Raw genomic sequence first — 23925 nt, forward strand, 5'->3', positions numbered from 1 at the left:
AGAAGAGCAATCAATTTATATTAACGTGTTTAGACTGAATGATTTAATGGATGAGTAGGCAGTAAATAATTTCGTTGCCAGATTGGTGCTTCATTTTCTGTTGTCTTCTTTTTTCCTTAAAAATAAACGTATATTTAATACTTGAAAAAAAAGTAATATGATTTCATTAAAAGATTAATAGACTGTAAAATATAATAGTTGAATTAATGAGCCACTAGATGGATGTTTCATCCTAGTATGGGACTCCTCAGTAGTATGCATCCACGATCCTGCTCAGAGATATTAGAACCCAGGACCTATCGGTCACGCGCCCGAACGCTTAACCTCTAGACAATTGAGTTGACATCCAACGGTTTTAATATTCGATAGGTCCTGGGTTCGAATCTCGCGACGCGGCATCGTGGATGCGGCCGTCCAACGATTCCAGGTTTTTCATGGTGGTCTAGCTTCAATTGACTCATGAATTCAACTTTTAAATTACTACAATCTCCACAAAACCCCTATCAGACTGTAAAATATTTGGTGACAGTCTATGAAAAGATATTAGTTAAGATTTACCATTTATCAATACTTATATATACATTTGAATGTTAAGATTTAGTAGTTTAAAATTTATTAATCTTCAAGGGTAAGTTCATCATGGTACTAATAACAACTTGCTACTTTAGTATCGTTAAGATATTAAACAAGTAAATAAACGTCAATTTGTGAAATCCCGTGTTCAGTTATATGATAAAAGTAACATTATGTAATGATTTTATAACCAAAGTAATCTGTTCAAAAGTTGACAGAAAAATCATCAAATTATGTAATTCATTTGAATTAAGTAATGAAATTGAACTTCAGAGGTTACATACTTAAGTTGCTGAAAAATTTAGTAAACATTCATATTTTATCCATTTTTCACTAGAATATTTTCAACTTAAATTTACAATATAATAAAACACTTAAAAATAAATTCAAAAATACCTACAATGATTTATTTGGACAGTTTATTTGATGTTATATTTGGTAAAAGATTGATACTTTTACTCTGAATTTCTACGTATAAAAGTCTGATAGGACAAAATACATTTCGAGTAAACAAGAAACTTATTCTAATTAATTTGGAATGATGAGAATAATCAAAAAGGATGATGGAATTGTTCTAAACTGTGATCTTATGAATATTCATATGAATATGATATGTCTTGTCGATTGAATGATACTTGTTATATCTGGTCGTCGCTGATTGTTGTGTCGGAAACGCTTATCACTTATACGGAACGAGGGACTTCTGTGATTCCCACGACACAAAGACTGGTATAAGTGAAGATTTATTAACCCCAAAACACGACGACGACCCTACTAGAAAATACATTCATTTATATTAATTGTAAACACACTTTGATTAATAATTAGGATGAAATCACATATATGAAAAGTAGTTATGACAAATCATATGCTCAGTATGGTTCATGTTAACTTAATACAAGAATATCGTGTATGATACAAAATAAAATATCATAAGGAAAAACAAAACCGAGTACTACACTGAATAATCATCACATTAAATCAAAACGGAAGTCAAGTTGAACAAAACTCATAATGAGTAAATCAATCGAATTTTGACTTCCCGTCATATCAGAATGATATATAAATTCATTGTTACAGTAATTATATTCCGTATCTGTCTTTTTATATTTATACAGTCTTTGAAACGCTCTACATTTCTGAAAAATAAAAATTTATCAAGATAGAGAAGTTAGTTCTTAGCAGAAAATCTGCTGTGGTATAGAAATGTTACTTACTTACTTACGCTTGTTACTCCTCGTGAACGAGCATAGGCCGCTCACCAGCATTCTCCATCCAACCCTGTCCTGGGAAATCCTTTCCAGCTCTTTCCAGTTGTTATTCATCCTTTTCATACCTGCTTCTATTTCTCGACGTAATGTGTTCTTTGGCCTTCCTCTTTCTCGCTTCCCTTCAGGATTCCAAGTTAGGGCTTGTAACGTGATACAGTTTGATGATTTGCGTAATGTATGTCCTATCCATTTCCATCGTCTTTTCCTAATTTCCTTTTCAGCTGGAAGCTGGTTTTTTCTCTCCCAGAGAAGGCTGTTGCTGATGGTATCCGGCCAATAGATGTTGAGTATCTTGAGTAGACAACTATTTATAAATACTTGTACCTTCCCGATGGTGTACCGTATATTTATTTAGTGATCGCCTCAATTCTAATCAATTTAGTTTTTCGATCAAAAACTATTCAGATTTAACTATCCTTGAATGTCTTAGTGATATTAAGGTGGAATTAATTAGCATTAGGCTTACAGAACTGTAATCTAGTAGAATTATATTTTGACAGAAACAAAGCTTTCATATATTATTCAGAGTTCTTTACAAGTGTGTGTAGTTTGTGCGATACCTTCTCGTAGGAAATACGGTGACATGAAGGTAAAATCTATAAATCATTTTTGGAAAACTTCGGTTTCATTATTAAGACATAATGTCATTTCACACACTGTTATCACTAAGCACTATTAATATTAGAAGTTTTTCAGTAGATAACCTCAATATCCATTCATCAAACAGGAAAAAAGTCTATCAGTATAGATTTTAACTTGGGTAAATAATCAACCAAGTTCTGGTTCTGTGAAGTAGTATTTTAAATTCAAAGAGCAAAATCTTGCTGCATTAGGGTAGGAGTTGACTAAATAAACTGCTATCAACATACGATAACTAGTAATTTAATAATATACACTTCAACCAATAAGAAACCATAAAAATGTAGTATCTCCCAAAAAATCTACGAATATAACCAATCAAATGTGTAATTACTAATCCTAATAAAAATCAAGATAAGTGAATAGTTTTCCATGAAAATATTTATTTTATTTCATGAAATTATCAATGAAAATTTGGAGAATATTCTTTGTAACATTACCAATCAGTATGGACGTTAACATTTGCTTAAATTAACTATTTACATAATTAGAAGAGATGAGAACGAAACACCTATAGATATATATTTTCAGTTCTGCTTTATTCGGACAAATAATATTATGTGTGCTGCACAACAGGGAATAATTAATATCTTGCGTCATGGAAATTCGGTTGCTGACAAAATTGATATAACTTCATTCAGTTTTTCATTTATCAGTATATGCCTCAATCCAATCTTATTATTGTATATATTTGATATTAACCTGGGAACACAATTTCTCAGCATAATGATTATGTTACAAATGACATGTGAATGGTTTGCCTCAGTTGCTAGTGTACTGTATATATTTTGTCCAATCGTTAAAACAGATCAAATGTGGTTTAATTTGATATTTTGTCATATGTGGAGTAGTACATTTGTGTACAATCTATTCATTATGTTCTGTAAGTTTAATGCTATGTCAATGTTGGTAGAACGATGTTTCCGATTATTTTATCCAAATAAAAGCATATTCGATTATCCACGAACTATCTTTACATCCTACTGTTTCGCAATGATATATATTACAGCAATCAATTTAAGATTTACAGCTATGGTACAAATGGATTCAGATGGAGAATGTGTGGCTGTTGGAAAAAGTCCTATTGATGATTTTCATCAACAACAACTATTAGTTTTTGGTTATCTATGTTTGGCTTTATTATTAATATTACCAGCTATTGTTGTAACAACATGTTATATATTAATGATAATTCATTATATTCGTAGGAAACGTTCAAATAAAAATTTTAATGGTTTTAATTTACATAATTTACAAGATATTTTAACGTTACTTGTAATTATTTGGTCTGCTGAATCAACAATAGCTAATATACTTGATATGGTTTCATTTTATGATTTTAAAAATTATGGTTATACTAAATTAGCAGAAATAATTCAAAGTTCAACTGAATTAGTACGTACAATATTTTTTGTTAGTCGTACACTTAGTTTATTTATTTGTATTCAATCTATTCGTTCTAAATTTATTGGACATATTCAATTCATTGGTACCTTTTTTATTAAAATATTTAAACGATTGATAAGGAAACAATGAAAACAAATGTGTCATTTCATTTCATCTTTTTTCTGTTTTCTTAAAATATCAAGGGTTGAGATCATGAATCAATTGAAGCTAGACCACTATGGGAAACCTGGAAGCACTGGACGGCCGTTTCGTCCTATTGTGGTACTCCTCAGCAGTGCACATTCACGACCTCTCCCTCTGCAAGATCCGAATCCAGGATGGATGGATGAGCACTGCTGAGGAGTTCCACAATAGGACGGAACGGCCATCCAGTGCTTCCAAGTTTTCCATGGTGGTCTAGCTTCAATTGACTCATGATCTTAACCATTGAAATTTTTTTAAATCCTTAAAATTTAATTTACTTTTACATTTGTTTGATTGTTTACTTATTTAAACTTTATTGTTTATCTAATCAGTTTCTTTTGTTGTTTCTTTAGTATGTAAATTTTAATCTCTTTAAAAATTTTGATGTTTAGATGATGATTACTTGAATCAATTTATTTAGTTTAATTTTTTTTCTTTTACTAGGTTAGGTGACTTGATTTTAAATCTTTGATCACCTTTCTGAATGTTATTACAATTTATTTCATTTAGATGTCTACATAAAGTAGGCATTAATTATATTGTCAAGAAATCATAATGAAAGCTTTAAAATTAAACCATCTAATTTAGAGTAGAAAACAACACTAAAAGTATTCACTTAAACTTTATCATTTTCAGATCCTATTCTTTTGAATAAATACTTTTTTTCACATATAATTTACAAACTAATTAACGTTGCAATCATTTTTTATTGACAACTCATCTCCTTCTGACAGTTCATAATAAATTGTGCTGTTAGTGTTTGTTCACATTAACTGAGCCTAAGAAAATATTTATGATACTCTAGTTTAATTTTCAGAATAACATTTCGAAGCTTATTTTGATTAACACTTAGACAACAGCGTGCAAATGACATATTTTCTTTAAATCTATTCTTTCCATAATTTCAATATGAAGTAAAAGATTTTGTTGTATTTTGTTTATTACATACCTTTTCTCAGTAACATTGATTATAGATCTTACTTCTTTCATTCACTATCATGATAATAGAAGCTAATTTTAAGTTAAACGTATGACATTCTGATATCATAATTAATTACAATGCGATAGTAAACTTTCTAACAATCGAATTTGTAGTGTTGTTATAGGAATAGAGATAAAAGATTCACAGGAACTAAATAAACTGATTAATACCTACTATTGTTAACCTAAATGTATTACATCACTCAGTTGTGAAAACTATCATCATACTCAGTAAATTTCCACAGATCATCTAAAGTATGGTTGTACAGTGGCTGGCTTTCATACGGATGTGTCAAAAGTTTGGTAAGAAACCAACATATACTGAGTCTATCTTGCAGAGAGTAAAGAGTTTAGTCACCGATTATGTTAGATGAACTTTATATTACATCATGATTTGGATGGATTTTACAAATGTGACTCACTGGCATAAGCACATAGTACATGTTAACAGACTTGGAAGTTTTAGATCATATATGAAAGATATGTGCTTTAATTATTCGTAAAAGTCTTGTAACATCAAGGTGTATATCTGATGATTGTAAGAGATGAGGAATTTTATTTAATTCCATAATACCAAAAATATATAAATTCCATATGTTTCTTGATTAATTAGAAATCAGATTTTTATGACAACTCCATTAAATATTTTAGTTGTTTCCAAGTAATAACAAAAACATGTGATTAGATCTATGCATTATCTTGTAATAAACTATCATCAATGAACCAGATAACCAATGAGAAATAGACAATTGTTTCACTATCGTTTTAAACTTTTCGGGGATCGTACCATCCACGAAAGATTCAACGAAAAAAAAGGAAAATATGGGGATAATTCATTTATAATAAATAACTAACTTAATCTAACGTCATCACCTCTGATATGGTTGACCATTAACTAAAAAGGTGTTCATTATCACCTTATTTTTTATTAATCATTTGATTTAACCCAGCTTATGATTTAAAAATCCTTTAGACCAGGAGGACCAAGCGAACTGTTTAATTGAATATGTATGTAAGCAAATGAGAATTTCTATCCATATTCTTCTTTACAAACTATCTTTTGGTTAAGTTGGTATTTCAGAGTAATATTCATTGTTTGAAAAAAATGCCACTTGTTTTTTTGTGTAGGACGATTCATGTAATTAATTTAGACGTCTTATGGAAGATAATGTATAGAACGACGACCTTTATTTGTTTGATCACTATATTTAAAGTGCTAGCATTATTCATTTGCTCTGATTATGATGTAATGTAATCGATGAATAAAGTGAACTATATTTTATCATATCTGAATTTTCTCTCTTAGAAGCCTTTCTTATTTGGTTGTAAAGGTGACCCAGCGATATCGATTCAAACAGCATATTTATTGGAAAGTGGTTCGTAATATGTGAAAGGCGCAAAATGCTCTCTTTCTACAAACAGTGAAAATAGGTCAACTAGACTTTGTTAACATGGAAAACGATAATTAATGAAAAGTATGCAATCATGAAATGACGTATTATGTATAAGTATTAAAATTTCATCATAAGACATGCTATTCGTTTAGTTGAATTAGCTCTTTATCGAAATACAACTACCTTGGTACTTTATCAATCTATTTATCTGCTTAAGTAAGTTACTGCTAGGTAGATTTCTCTTGTCTTTGAGGAGATAATGTTTGTGAATATATTTCCCACTGATATTGATATACTATGGATTTCATGCTATAATGAAAATGCTGTTAGGGAGTGGGTTTAGGCGACGACTATTATTTATACAAATTTGTAAGCAGTTCCTATTTGAATCAAATGTTAAAGATAGAATGTCTCCTTATACTGGTAAATAGGGTATTGCAAATGAATGATCTTGAGATTCAGTTCCTTGTGTGAGTTACTTAAGGATCTGACGATATTCTCAGGTACTCTATAGTGCTGAAAAAGGTCCTACAAAGTTCTTCTATCCACGTCATCATATGACTATTCATAGTCAAGGAAGCTGGTCTATAAGTTCCATTCAATTCGTCGTTTAATAATGATTTAAAGTGTTGCTATTTGGTCGGCACATGCTTGATCCTTACGAACGTCAACCTGTTGATCTCGAAGTTGGGTGTCTACCAAAACTTTCACTCGATTTAGTGACACTACCGAATACTTTACCCGACACTAATAGTATTGTGACTCCTCTGTAGTTCACACACTTGTTGGAGTCTTTCTTCGCTATCTTGAAAATGTATCCTTATTTCCAGTCTCTTAGTGCTTGTTCTTCATTCAAAACCTTTCTGAAAATAATGTGAAGGATCTCTGCATTTATCTTTATGCTTGTTGGTACGTTGTCTGGTCCTACCGCTTTGCTATTCTCGATTTACTTGATGACTTTGCTGATTTTGATCATTTCTAGTGTGGTATTATCTCTTAGGAAATCAGATTCTGTTGCTCCCGTGAATTTAACAGGAAATGATCTATTCAATAGTCCTTCAAAATGCTCTGCCCGCCGATTTCGCTGCTGATGAATCTCAGTGATAGCTTTATCTTCTTTTCCTTGATTTCTTGCTCCGGTTTTCTATATTTTCCATCTAGCTTCTTTGTTGTATAGTAAAATTCCCTCATATTTATCCCCTTCCAGCTTTTTCTGCTATTATTGCTAGATCTTCTGAACATTCCCGTTTATTGGCCCCAACGCTCCTCTTTATTTGCTTGTTTGTCTCGGTGTTTTCGGCTTGTATCTTGACTTTCCCTGCTCATATTTGATCGTTGTTAGTTGCTGTCTTCCTGTTCTTCCTTTCTTGGATTTGCTAAGGATATCAAGAAAGATCAACTTTTAATCCTGAAGATTCTTTGGACTCAGCATCTTACCTCACTGTGAAGTTATCACTTCTTTAATATCTTTCCGATTGTTTACCATAATGGTTTCTTCATCTAGTAGATTTTGTATGACTTAGAGCTTATTGCTGAGAGCTAGAACTCATTGAGTTTGGTAACAACCCGAACAAATCTATATAAAATTTTTGTAACTGTAAATGTAGAATTGTCCAGTGCTTCTTTAGGTCCATTTTTATCTCAGCCGCAACCAAGTGATGATCTGAAGCCATATCAGCTCCTCTCTTTGTTTTGAAGAATGCCTTGATCATCTTGATACCATAACATTTTATCCAGTAAGTACTTGTCATACGTATTTGAGCATTATTAATACAACTCCTTGTGTGTATGAAGTATTTTCTTCATAACTAGAGTACAGCAGCACATGAAATATAAAGAATGTTACAGACTAGCAATGATCACTTAAAAGACTATCAAATCACAGAGTGAAGCAGTTTATTTCCATTATTCGTCAATCTCAATAGGCCACTAATTAAATAAAATATCCAAGTACTAGGGGAATATTTTTAATACAGATCAAAGCAGCTAGGTTATAATTTGAAAGCAGTCCGGATTACAAATAACTGGATAACCATTTAAATCCTTGCAGGACCGAACAGCTATTTCGTTGTTGTATGGAACTTCTTTGTGGTCTGCATTCATGACTACACCAGCGACTGAAATCAGAACCTTAAGTTTGTGTGGTGCATTACATTTAGTTCACTGAGTTTGAACAGAAGAGTGCACTTTTCTAGCTTCATTTGGCTTGCGTTACTACATAACGATTTCTACTAATGGCTGGATCCAGGGCGTGTACCAAATAGGAGGATCAAGTTGAAATCAAGCACCTGACCTAAAAACGTTAATTGTTAGTTATTGTCTTGCCAAGCTCAGAGGGTTATGTAAACTCTGTCTAAACCCAGCATTCTCCACAAATGACTACATCAAGGTCAATTGTTTATTAGGTAAATCTTTGTGTTTCATTAGATCTGTTTCTAGTGCCGTGAAGAAATATGAACTAGGCCTAACTTTTACACTGATATCTATGTTGACCCGTCCAAAATATTTTATTCAACTAAATAATTCAATATTTGAAATATTCTGAGTTCGTATTCGCCTTTTTGTAAAATTATATAAACACTACTGAATTTTTCTTTCCATGATCACTATATCAACATGAGTGATTTTTTTCAATGATACGTCAACAACCTACCATTTCGAGAAAAAATTTCAATTATTTTATAGTTTATTCATGATTTCTACGATTTATTTCGAGTGTTTAATCAGATTATAACATACTATGATCGACATCATTGTATGTTGTACCGAAAAAATACAATGCATAAATTATCCTTAATATTCATGAGCTTACAGCAATTCACGGTAATGGATTATTTAACAGATTACACATGCTGATAGGAAAATCAGGTTTCATAAGATCCTATTACAAAATTAAAGAATTGTTCTACTTAAATGTAATTCACAACATGGTTTCAATCAAGGGTCTTACAGTAGAATGAGTTAAGATTTAACTATGAACATAGATTTAGGTTTGATATATTAACTCAGTAAAACTCTTAAAGATATTTGCTTTTTATTACACGATTAACAATTACGATGAGTGGTTATTGAAGTAATGGGAATTTACTAATTAGGTAACTAAATGTATTATTGTGAATCTGGTCATAAATTTACTGTTATTTTCATGTTTAGTCATCATTTTTAAAGGAATAATTAACTTGGCTAGTCAGTTTGATTATTCATTTATTCACTTATCGTTTTATTTTAAAGATTTGATATATAAACTAAATAGAAATCAGATAAGCTTAGTACAATTTAGTCATTGATGATTTGCTACATTAGTTAGTACTGTCTTTTATTAAATCCATGAAAGTGACAATCAAATAAGCTTTTTTAACTAAATAAGTGTCCAATAGTTGAGATCATCAGCCAATTGAAGCTAGACCACCATGGAAAACCTGGAAGCACTGAGGAGCTCTATAGAGCTCCTCAGCAGTGCTCATCCATGGTCTCGCCTAGCGAGATTCGAACCCAGGACCTATCAGTTCCGCGCGCGAGCGCTTAACCATTAGACCTATGAGCCGTCCGGCATCCAACAGTGTTAATGTCTGACTCCAGCCAACCCTCGCGGGGGGGCAGGACCGTGAATGCGCACTGCTGAGGAGTCCCACAATAGGACCAAACGGCCGTCCAGTGCTTCCAGGTTTTCCATGGTGGTCTAGCTTCAATCGACTCATGATTTCAACTATTGAAATTTTTAAAATCTTCATAAAACCCCTTTTGAAAATAAACTTTTATTTAATCTCTCACCGAATACTAAATTGGAATTACTTTAGACTACAAGAAAAATAAAACAATTCAATTTAAATCTTAAAAAATATAGAAGATACTTTGAAACGATAAATAACTATTATAAGTCGGTAAGTTGCATGTAAAAGTGATATCTATCATTTTAGGTTAGTTCTTTATTAATTTTGTATATTGATTCATTTCACTATTTTGGATATGAACTATGAATAAAAAGATTCATTAGTTTTAATGCATCTTGATTATTATTATTATTACTACTGTCCAGTAATTGATCAATCAACTATCGGGAATTCGATAATACATCTATTGTAGTATGTCTATCAATGATATACATATCTTTAATGATAGAAATAGTTAACTCAAATTGAATTTCATATTCTGAAATATGTTCATTATCTAAATAATTATAGATTGTTTTGTAATGTTAAATGAACGAATAAACAAATAAAAATAATTATAATATTAAATATAAAACAGTAGAAAGATTAATAAATTAATGTAGATAAGTAAAGTGTACAGTTATTGTTGTTGTTTATTATTGGGTGTGAAAAATATTCAAATGAATTTATTGTATATAGTACAATTTGATTATAAATAAGCTAATATTATGAATAATTAAAAAAAATTGCAGTTATATAAAATGTACAAAAAATAAATTTAACACGATAGAATATGTGTATGTATTTCTGTAAATTTGTAGTGTATTCTTTTTTCAATGTGAGGTATCAAACAATTTTGAGCATTTTTCAGTTCGTTTAGCTACCTAATGTAGGTATGTTAGCGTACAATTTAGACCGAGAACTTAATTTTTACCTAATCTGCTTTTTTCATTCGACAAGTTCAAATTTAGTTCAGTGGTTGTTTATAAAAGACATTTATGGATAGATTTAGATGATTAGAATGAGATCCTCAGTAGATATCTTATCCATATATGAATCATTCATCCACAAAATGAAGGTGAAAACGTTACATAATGTTAGATATTATTGAACACTGACAAAAAGATGGTTAACCCCAAACATACTAAATTCATGATAAGTAATGTTTTTCCTGATCAATTTTGAGTTTCTCATTGATATAACATTCTTTTAATGGTTGTTTATAATTCAGTGACTAATAACTGCTTGAATCAGATGGTTCCTAATGATTTATTCCATGGCTTGTATTATGAGTGCAATTAGTCAAAGTTATAAATAAATCATGTCAATATTTCTGTTGAATCTGCTTATACGGATACACGTTTAACAGCAAACACACACTACATAGTTGGTTATCACATCAGGACATCGAAAATAAAAAGAATCAAGAGAAGATTCTACTTTTAAGAGAACGTTTATTTATGAAGAGAAAGAGATGAAATAAATAAACATTACTGTAAATATAGTGTTCTACTTACTATAATGACCAATAGAAATAAGTGTGAATTACCATATTACTAAGGAAATAATGTTAAGGTATGAATGATTACAAGTTACAATGATAATGATTTTGAATAACTCTAACAGTAATACAACAGATACATTTGGAGGCAGTTTGTTTTTGCCATATCATTATTATTATTATCAATAGCTAAAGTGAAGCAAATGTATACACTGAATACTATGGGGTGAGCAACCCAAATCAGTAAAAAACAACAACAACAACCAGGATAAACAAATTCAACTATTTGAACTCTACCCTCCGATTTCAAGAAAGAATTGTAATGCTTCATGGTGAAAGTCGAGATTATTCAAAAATCACGACGCTGATGCCCGTTCTAGGGAAACCAGGGAAAAAAATAATTAAGCTAGATGGAACGCCTCAACGATATGGGAGACCGGGAGGACCAATCAAATAGCTACGAAAATGAGGAGATACAACTTGACAGTTCATGGAATAAGTCAAATGCATTGAACTCAAGCTGGTCAGAAAAGATTAGTGTAGGGAGAGATGTTGTTGTACTCTGGTCATGAAGAAGAAAATGCCTCACACACACACACACACACAAATAGTTGTACTGATGCTGTCCAAAGAAGCACATAAAGCACACACGCGGTGGAAATCTCATGGATCCAGAGTCATCAGAGTATCCCTCAGAACAAAGAAGGAGGGAATCACAATGAATGTTATCCAATGTTATGCACCCACAAATGACGGCGAGGGAGGCGATGAAGATCAGTCTTATGAGAGGTAGCAATCGATCATAGAGAAGTACCGAGGAAACATCCTGACAATCCTGACGAGAGAGCCAACCACCACATTCGGAATGGACAACACCGTGTTTGATTATGTAAACTACTATGATCTCAATCGAAATACTGGACAAGATTCAAGAAAGGGAGAACACAAGGACAGCAATTAGCAATAGTTGAACTAGGAAAAGGAAAGTCAACGCAAAGGTTGAATACACAGAATCAAACAAGTTATTGAAGAAGAGCAGAAATACGTGGAAGTTCTAGCAACGACAACGGAAAATCTGCAACAAAAAGAAACATCAGAAAACTATATGACACCGTCGAAGAAACTGGTGGGGAAATGCAGTAGATCAGAGAAACCAGTTAGGGACAACGAAGGCAAGCCAGTCACTGAGGTTCGGAAACACAGAAACAGATGGGTAGAGCACTTTGAGGAACTCTTGGACAGACCAGCTCCATTGAGAGGAGAAACAAGTATTACACACAGACTGGAAATAATAATATTTCATCAAGATACCAAAGAAGAGAAATCTGAAAACATGTGAGAACTCAGCTACAGAGACTTCACACTACTATCAGCACCAGAAAAGGTTTTCAGCAGTGTTGCTGAAATGGATAAAAGATTCGGTAGACTTCCAGCTTCGAGATCAACAAGCTGGAATTTGTAAGTATCGGTTGTGCACAGACTAAATCGCGACACTACGGATCATCGTTGAACAATCAATTGAATGGAACTCGTCACTATACATCAACTTCATTGAATATAAGAAAGCACTCAACAGTGTGGATAGAAAGACTTTATGGAACCTTCTTCGACACTATAGTGTACCTGAGAAGATCGTCAATATCATATGGAATTCATAGGACGAACTATAGTGCAAAATGGTTCATGGTAAACAGCTGACAGACGCATTCCAAGTGAGGACTGGAGTTAGACAAGTCTGCTCACTCTCCCCCTTTCTCTTTCCTCTGGTTTTTTTTTACTTAATTATGAATACTTCGACATCTAAGGGGCAAGCACGGCATACAATAGACAGCTCGGAATCAACTAGACGATTTAGACTTCAAAGATGACCTGATTCTTCTATCCCATACATACGAACAAATGAAGGTAAAGACAAACCGTGTAGCAGCAGCCTCTGCACCAGTAGGCCTCAACATACACAGTGCAAAAAGCAACATCCCCATATACACGACGGAGAACATCAACTGAATCACACTTGATGGAGAAACTCTGGAAGAGGTGGAAACCTTCACGTACCTGCGGAGCAACATCGAACAAGGAGAATCTGATGTAGATGTAAAGGCAAGGATTGACAAATCGAGGACCTCATTTGCACTGTTGAAGAACAAATGAAACTAAAAACAACTGTCGACCAATATTAAAATCAGAATCTTCAATACGAACGTCAAGACAGTTCTACTGTACGGAAATGAAATATGGAGAACTACCACAACCATCATCAAAATAGTACAAGTATTTATAAACACTTGTCTAGCAAGATGCTGAATGTCTGTTGGTAGGATACCATCAGCAACAACCCGCTGTAGGAAAGAACGAACCAGCTTCCTACCGAAGAGGAAAATAAGAATAGGCAATGAAATATATAGGACATACATTTCGGAAATCACCAAACTGCATCACGAGATAAGCGCTAACTTGGAACGCTGAAGACAAACGGAAAAGAGGAGGATCCAAAAGCGCTGTGCCGATAATCGGAAGCAGACATGAAAAGGATGGATAGCAACTGGAAACAACTAGGAAGGGTTACCCAGGAGAGAGTTGTATCGAGAATGCTGATGGTTGGTCTATGCTCCTCCATGAGGGGTAACAGGCTTAAGTAAGTGATGCAATTTGACAAAGATAATAGTTATATTTTATTGTTCTGTTATAATTTGGATGAATTTCATGTATCTATTCAATAAAATTCAAAGTGTTTTGATAGTTTGATCCTTTAGAGACCTTTTTTTGACGGCTTTCTTTAGTGCAGTAAAACGAAGTTTCGAGTGGAATTAAAACAATCATGTTTTGATCATCATTTGTTTGGGATCGATACTTTGCGTTTATCATACTTAACTAATTCAACATGGTAACAGGTTGATGTGGGTGATATCTGAGAACGTCCTACACTGCGATTTCTTGTAAATGCATGAAACAGTTTACTACATAAACTCCGCTTATTGTTAATCTGAAAACATTGTTATTCACGTATTGAATGATGTTTTTAAATTTGATAGTCTAAATTATGTATTTATAGCTGTGCATTGAGAATTATCACATGTTAATATTTACTACCAGATATTGGTATCCAAATAACGCTAAAATATGTTATTGAAAATTGGTAGTATACGTACAAGTACTTAATTTCTTTCTACTCATTAGATGCTGTGCACTCTTAAAAAGTAATTAACCAGTTATATGGAAATTTCTTCATTAAATAAACATAAATTGTCACGCGTTAAAAAACTGATTTAAAAAATTTATGACAACGTATTCTAAGAAATAATAAATCCACTTATAAACTATCCTGAATAATTTAGAAAAAATACTTCATCTATTAATATCGCGAGAAATATTATGCGTTACCTTAAATGAAGTGATTCTAGGTGAACAAAATGTAGGACAAACTAGTTAACTACTTATGAAATGGATTAAGTAGTCACCGATCCGTGAGCTAAAGTTACAAGGCCCATTAATTTAGTCACGATGCTGACAGAAATTAAAATCTTGTGAATGGCTAGGTAATACTCAAGAATATCATATCTGTTATCATGTTAGGTAGGTTATTTGTACTAATAATCTTCACAATGCTTAGTATATAAAATTATTCTACGCATATAACGAAAAATACTATTTCTAGGCTTTGTTGAGTTTCATACAATTAAGTAACTTGAAAATATCTAGTCGATTACCACTTTACTCATTTTCCTCCATAATCTTATTTGTTGGGCATTTATATCACTGAGTTTCCATTAGTTTTTATAACTAAGGGATTTGAGAATCGAGTGACTTCTTTTAGTGGATGGCATAAACGGCATACATTCTGAATCATAAGTTTATCAGGACAAGTTGAATAAACAAACTGTTGGATTAATATTTACGAGCAATTATTTGTTTGCAATTGTTCAAAAATAATTTTCGGTTGGGTAATTGATTATCAAAGTATATTCAACATAATCTTGTTGCATGCAATAATCTTTCTGACTTCACTTCTTTTCAAATAATACTTAATGCATCTCTCATATCTTCCCACATGTAGTTTCCTCTATATTCAGTAGATCTTGTAAGACTTGGAACTTGTTGTTGAGATCTATTCAGAATTCATTGAGTTTATCGGTATCTTGAGAAAAGGCTTTATCAAACCTTTATAATGCTGTTTCTCCAGTTGTCCAGTGATCCTTTAGCTTCAGATCTTAAGCTATATCAGCTGTTCTCTTTGTTCGCACGTTTTCCACTGACCTTCCTAATTTTCCAGTGATGGAAATATGATCAAACTGTTCCTCCGTAGCGTGATTCGGTGAGACCCATGTAGCTTTGTGTATGCGTTTGTGAGGGAATATGGTGCCGCCCATTACCAATTTGTGCAATGCACATAAATTTACAAATCCGTCACTATACTCGTTCCACCCCCCGTCAGTTCGTGTCGTCCCACGACATAACCAAACACGGTGTTGTCCATTCCGAATGTGGTGGTTGGCTCTCTCGTCAGGATTGTCAGGATGTTTCCTCGGTACTTCTCTATGATCGATTGCTACCTCTCATAAGACTGATCTTCATCGCCTCCCTCGCCGTCATTTGTGGGTGCATAACATTGGATAACATTCATTGTGATTCCCTCCTTCTTTGTTCTGAGGGATACTCTGATGACTCTGGATCCATGAGATTTCCACCGCGTGTGTGCTTTATGTGCTTCTTTGGACAGCATCAGTACAACTATTTGTGTGTGTGTGTGTGTGAGGCATTTTCTTCTTCATGACCAGAGTACAACAACATCTCTCCCTACACTAATCTTTTCTGACCAGCTTGAGTTCAATGCATTTGACTTATTCCATGAACTGTCAAGTTGTATCTCCTCATTTTCGTAGCTATTTGATTGACCCTCCCGGATGCTCAAGTTGTTGTCTTAGGATATGCCAGTGGTATAATTTTAGCTGGTGAAGACACTGATAAAATGCAGTCTTCCGACCACTATAAGCAACAATACAGGTATGTTCAGGATGTGATTCTCCCCCTCGAATTAGAGATGCTATTTCAGTATTGGGTTGCATCGACACCCGAACTAATGATAAGAAGTGAAGTAGTTTAGCGTGTCGACCGCTTCATTTATCATGTAAGTCTAATCGGCCCTTGTGGTCTGATGTTTGACGAAATCTCAGAACGGATGCAGAAGGCTCGACTAGCTTTTGCCAACTTACGTCATTTATGGCCTAGGCGAGATATCCGTCTACCAACCAATGAATGGGTTTAATGCGCAGCAGTTCGTTCAGTCCTACTTTATGGCTGTGAAACATGGCCGGTAAGAGAAGAGGATATTCTTAGGTTACCAGTATTCGATCATAGGTGTCTTCGAAACATTGCTCGTATATCCTGGGACCACCGAGTAACTAATGCAGTAGTTAGGGAACGGGTATTAGGTAAGGATGGCAAATCAGTTGATGAAGTAGTGAAACTTCATCAGTTGAGATGGCTAGGACATGTGTTACGTATGCCCAACCACAGACTGCCCCGACGTGCGATGTTTTATGGTGTAAGAGTAGGTTGGAAGAAAGCTAGAGGCGGCCAGACCAAAAACATGGCACAAATCCATGAAGTCACTGACAAGTGAACTAAGCCATGTTCGTAAGTATATACTACCTGGTTTGGATCTGCGAAATGGTAGCAACCGATGGTTAGAGACCTTGAATTACATGGCTCAAAATCGTCTGCAATGGCGCAGGTGCACCCACTCTTTGTGTCCTCTCAAATTCTAATCACCTTAATTATTCATGTCCCTTTTTTTCTCTTTACATATTTATTTCTCTGGATTATACTCTTCAAACCCTGATCTTTCCGATTACTGCTTATACTTTTACTATCTCTACCACTATGGTATTTAAATTGAGAATTGCATCTCTGTACTAATGTAGTATGGTAACTCGAACTGATGTACGTACGTACGAAGTTCTACGTTGTTACTGACTGACTGAAATGAGAAAGAGTGCGATTATTTGTAGATTTAGTGACATCCTTTTTAAATTATGTCGGTATGTGTTTCGTGAGTGAATGAGCATAAGACTTTTTGAGTATTGACTACGTTACTGGCACAACAGGAGCACTCAAACTGATAAACACTTATAAATGAACCCATCATTAGTATCTTATCCTTAATTTTTTCCACCAGTGTTAAATAAGTTGACAAGGTAAAATGTAATTAAGTGTCATTGAACGTTTTAACTTATATATAGAGTAGCCATGTTAGAATGTCACTCGTTATATGACCATTGTAGTCAAGCCTTAAGCAGTGTTTGTTGTCGACGCTGTAACTATTTATCTTGCTTTTTGAGTTCAGATATGTATTACTTTATGAAATTAATAATATATCCACTTTGTAGTAGTATAAGTTCAATTTAACAGTTGAATTCATGAGTCAATTTAAGCTAGATCAATCTGTGGAACCTGGAAGCACTGGATGGTCGTTTCGTATGAGAAGAGGACTCGTCAGCAGTGCTCATCCATGAGCCCCAACGCGAACGCTTAACCTATAGATCAATGAACCGGCCCCCATTAGTTTTAACAACTAACTTCAACCAATCCACGATATTTCTCCACCGTCGACCATTGTCTTCAGTGAGTGACTGCCTCACAATCGACGCGGTTTGACTTCACTGGTTACGTCGTCTCACTAGAACTCCAGGAGACATATCTTGAAGCCAGTCACTAATGAGCACATAACGATTATTATCAGAATGAGGGTTTGTGGAGATTGTAGTAATTTAATGGTTGGATTCATGAGTCGATTAAAGCTAGACCACCCTGGAAATCCTGTAAACACAGGATGGCCGTTTCGTCCTAGTATGGGACTCCCAGTAGTGCACATCCACGATCCCGCACAACGGAGTTGAGTTCAAGAACCTCTGTCTTAAAGTTTTCTATTTATTTTTCAATAGTAATTTCATCAGATTCTGTGACTGAGTTACGAAAGTATAAATATCGTTCAGTACGCGTTCCGTTTTTTCAGTTTAAAAAAATCTGTGGTAGAAATGTCCATTCACGAAAAATGTAGAGGATTTTTTAATCAATATTATTCTGTCTGCTACTGTTAAACTGGTTATTAACTATAAAAATCATTGATAGTAACAGTTAATCATGAGAAACTTTCTGAATATCAACTTACTGGAAAGCCTTCTGAAAATGATATTTGATTGTATCTAATTTCTAATCACACAAATTTCAACTGAGAAGTACTAGAAATTGTTTTATTCAAGTGCGTGTCTTCAAAGTTTGGTTAAGTTTTCTTTGGAAATCATAATATTATATAAATTTTTATTAGACTTGATTGTCCTGTTGTGGTGTGCACTACTTATGTCTATATAAGTAGTATATATCACTAATCGAAAGTGGAATGCCTAGCAGCAGAAGGTTGAGAAGATAAAATAGAAGAAAACGAGAAAAGAAAGTGATTTGTGTGGAAATGAAGGTACAATAAAATTTGAGACAACTGGTGGATATTTTGCAAATGAAGTATTTACTATATTGTTCTCAGATTTTACTAAGATATTCTGTAATTTCGTATTCAAGTATATTTAGTTGTCGCCACTGGTGCTCTCGTTCATCACACTATTGCGACTGCCAACGTTTGTATATCCTGTAACACTCATTAGTTTCTATTAAGTGGAAAAATATAGTTGATAAAAATTAATGGTTTCGCATCACCTCAAGGTTAATAATCCACGAATGTTATTCAAATTGATGGTATGTTTGAATGTTTGTTGACATAACTAAACTAAAACTTCGGAAATTTTAAATATCATCTGAAGTAACTACATTTTATAACTTACTCAACATCAGTAATATTATTCAAACCTCATTTACTCTTATAAATATGTATTCATGATATCTTTATGAACTAATCTATTAGAAAAAATTTTTTCACCTCATGCAGAGGTGGATGATGACTAGCAGGAGAATCCCGAACGATCGTTTCATTTTATTTCGGACTCATCACATGAATGTGCCTTCATCCAGAGTTGATGTACACTCTTGGACTTAGTAACAGTCTTCAAATGCAATTGGAAGATCGAACGAACTAATATATATGAGTTCTTCAGCCTATTTTAAAACCAAAAGCATCAAATTAAATTGGATTGTTCGTATAATTTTTAAACAGGCATCAATTTGACTCTTTTATATCAATTCATCTATCCATCAAGAAGCCGGTAATATAGGACATAAGGAGTGACGCATTATCAAACACTAACAGCAATAGTTTTTGTGATGGCTTAGTGAACGTTAGTTTAGATCATATAATACTTATAGCTTACAGTATTTGAAGAAAATTCGTTTCATAGTTCTGTGAGGTTCATCCTAGTTTTATCCACTAGTAGGTAACTTCAAATGTATTAAACATGATTAATTTTGTTCCTATAATTTACCAAACTTTTCTGTAAGATTACTAGTTTTTATTTCATCTTATAATTTTCATGATTTTAATCTATGCTTCTCCATTAACAGTTTACCATATTTACCTATATTTAAGACAAATATACAGTCCACAATAATAGTCTGGTCAACAACAAAAACATCGATTGTTGACAGAAGTTGAAATTATTTGATAGCACGAAAGAAACATGATATGTTGGTGGAGTAAAACTTATCATCTTTAAATATCTGATTACTTAAAATGTTTATGATTATAGTGGGACAAATTTAACTGTCATTTATATCTAGAAGCAAACAATTGTGTACTTGATTTGAAGCTGAATTACGTTTATAAATAGAGAACATGAATTGTTGTGAGGGTTGTGGATAATCTAATCATCATAACTTGAATGAATTTAGGAAGAGGAGATTCACTCTGTAGCCTGAAAATAAACATTATCTTGAGATCGATCGACACTGTGTTCGTCTGGAGCTTGAGTCTGTTTCACATATTACACATTATAAAGGAAGAACATGAAACGGAATAAGCAGACTACTAAACAAATAAACCATAATACTTTTAAGGGAAATTTCAATAACATCGGTGAAACATACTACGAAGTTACTATGAAGGAAATAATTGGTAACGATATATTTTGTTGTACTGACCATCCACTGTTAAAGTTAATGGGACTTGACTTGATGTTAAAGCCAAAATTACTACACCATTCTGTATCACGGGATTGTTTTTTACCTTGCAAATACAATCTCCCCTATTAATCATTTTCTGTGCTTTAATTTCGTGTCATCCAAAATCTTGTAGCATAAGTAACTGTTTTTGATGCAAATTTGATGTTTCCGTCACCTAAACACATTTCGAAATGGCTTACAAGAGTATTAAACCCTATCCGAAATCAATTTTGTAAGTATTCCTTGATTGACTAATTTGGATTAATTAAGTACATAAAGGATATATATATAAAAACAAAAACAATGTGCTCCTTTGATGTGAACACTATTTACAAATGTACCTCTTAAGAAAACTATTCATACTTTATGTGACTGTATCATTGAATGACCTTCCGATGGCATTTCCTGTTAACACTTAAAGATTTATTATTATTGTGCACTGATAATGTAAAATTCACTTTTGAGAGTGGGCACTTTCGACAAATTGATTACGTAGCTATGCGTAACACTTTAGGACCGTTGCTGGCCGATGTGTTTATGGCATATGTTAAGAATCTAGCTGAAGACTCAATTCAAAAGATGTGTCTGTATGAACGGTGCGTTGATTACATCATACTCATAGGGGATAAACGTGAAGATGTGAGCCGCTTGTTAAAAGAACTCAACACAAAGCAAAAGCAAATTTCTCGTACATGAGAAGAAGAGAAGAATAACCAACTTCCTTTTCTAGACATACTGATTGGTAGCGGGGGTTGATGGTTCCACCCAACGTTCTGTATATAGAAAGCCAGCATGGACAGGGCAGTATTTTAATTTCCATAGTCACTACCCACTTCACTAAAACGTGGATTAATAAAGGGCTTATTCAATGGAATCAATCGTATTTCTACTAACGATACTATTGAAGTAGAGACGAAACTCTTGACTGAAACGTTAATGAATAATGGTTATTCAATAAAGTTCATAATTCGCTGGAAAGGTTGCAATACAATTAGACTTATGACGCTTCTGGCATCCAAAAAGCGAGTTTACATATTGTTACCATTTAGAGGCGACTCAAATAGTCTCAGTTTGAAACGGAGACTTAAACTAGCAGCCAACTGGAGATCTTATTCAGCCCGACTTGTCATTATTGAAAATACAAGGTCTATGTTTCACCAAAAACTCAAACACCATGTAAGAGATTGTATCATATCCCATTGTGTCTATTAATTTACATGTATGTGTGGAAGCACGTACATAGGGAGGAGCAATCGTTCTCTGCCACTAAGTGTGACGGAACACATACCCAAATGGCTGCAGAAACAAATGGATTCCAACGGCCAAATAAGATCATAGGATAGACAGAAATCTTTCTTCATTGAGAAACAATTGATTGAGACTGATCATAAGGTTGACATCAAATCAGCATTTGTAGTGTAATACAAAAGCCTTCAAGGATGTATACTAAGGTTCATTGAAGCCTTAGATATACGGAAACTGAAACCCACTTTATGTGTTGAAAATAATTTGTTCTTACCCTTAACCTATCATGGTAATACTGATTTTTTGTGTACTTTATTCTTCTTTGTTATGGCTTACCTTTAACTTGTCTAGTTGACCTTTTAATTTTCATATAAGAATGTCATAAGAAGTATATGTGTGATCAGATTGTTCGAAATGTATTGCTCAAATCTATCACATAATTCTGATAAACTTCGTCTTCTCATTGCATTATCGAAATTTATCAAAGCGACTAATTGTTTTAAATTTCTGAAAAGGAGACTCCCTACACAGTTTGTTTTTGTTTTAATTCTCCAAAATCAAATGACTGAAAATTGTTTCTCGATTTTAAACAATAGGTTACCCCATAGAATAGATTAAAAATGAATAATTTCATGAAGTTGAGAAAACTGAATGGGACACTATACATAAAGTTTCGAAAACAAAAAAGCTGAATAATCCAGTCAACCAATGTTTACCTTGGGTGCTGACCACTAAATATTTATGTTATTTTTTACTACTTGACATTCTGTAAACTCAGGGAAACTTCATTAAAGAATCAAACCTACACAGGTTGTAGTCAGGGCGAGAAAAAAATTGTTGTTTGTTAAAATTAGAGTGAATTATATCCACTTTATTTTAATACTCTAACCTATGTGTTCCCATTTATAAATCAATGAAAACTTTAACTATAGTCACTAACTCATTATAACGAAAAGTCCTTTTGATGTCAATGTCCTTTTACTCCATCAACTTGGTGTAGTTTATTCAAAAAGCCAGTCATGAATGTTTCTGTTGCTAATCCTAAAAATATTTATTGAACAGAGGAATACGAATTATTTCATTTTTGATGTCATGAATTTTATCATTTTGTCTAATGGTTTTGGTAATGATTTAGATATTTTGTGAACTTTACGATTATAAGGTTATGAAATGAATTTAAATCTACAAATTGAAGTTCACTATTAGTTTGAGTAAAGATATCCCAATGTCTTTCAACAATTTATTCATAAATAAACATTTCACCATGCCTAATCTGAAGTAAATTGTCTAGATAGTCAGAAACTCTTCATTTTTTAGGTGTGATAGAAAATACCTGAATAGTATGTGCATGCTAGGATGATGTATTTATTCGCTACTCCTTGAGGTCGTGAAAAATGTTCAACTGGAAGTGAATTGATCCCAACTTAGTGATCAAAGACTTGTAGGTACATCTTAGTCCTGAAGACGTCAGTCTCGGTCCTAACAGCTCCGTAGTTAGATCTCTAATTATGAAGCTGGATAACATGGGCCAGAGAGCATCAACTCCCTCAGGATTACAGGTATACCTTGCTGAATACGACCAGATAGCACAATACCTAGTTCTATCAATTCGTTTCGACTATCTCCAACTGTCACCAGACATTTCAACACACTACACACAATATAAAGTTATTTAGACTAGTCTCTTCATTGAACCTGATCGATAGAACTCAATCAGCACTAAGAAGGACTTGACATACATAACATTAGTTAACTACTCAGTGATAAAACAATTGTAAACAATATGTAACCATCCACAAATCTGCATACAAAATCTTTAGGACTAAAATATTTTCAACATAGTGTAAAATAAATTTTACAAATTTTTCTTTTCTTTTGTACTTCTTTTTTTTCATCATCTGATCACAATTATCAAGTATGTTATTATAAAGTAATACAATCCCTTTACATATGAATACTATAAATGAATTTAATTTATA

General features: G+C 33.3%; 1 protein-coding gene across 1 annotated transcript; it reads left to right on the plus strand.

The window, feature by feature from the left end:
* Positions 1-587: 587 nt before the first annotated feature.
* MS3_00001646 (uncharacterized protein) lies at positions 588-6438 on the plus strand (the record flags this gene model as incomplete). Its single annotated transcript, XM_012944293.1, has 3 exons — positions 588-628; positions 2975-3878; positions 6361-6438. 3 exons carry the CDS (start codon positions 588-590, stop codon positions 6436-6438), a joined length of 1023 nt encoding a protein of 340 aa, XP_012799747.1.
* Between the last annotated feature and the right edge of the window lie 17487 nt (positions 6439-23925).

This window comes from Schistosoma haematobium, chromosome 1 (genome assembly GCF_000699445.3).
Source record: "Schistosoma haematobium chromosome 1, whole genome shotgun sequence".
In the NCBI taxonomy this organism is placed as follows: Eukaryota; Metazoa; Platyhelminthes; class Trematoda; order Strigeidida; family Schistosomatidae; genus Schistosoma; species Schistosoma haematobium.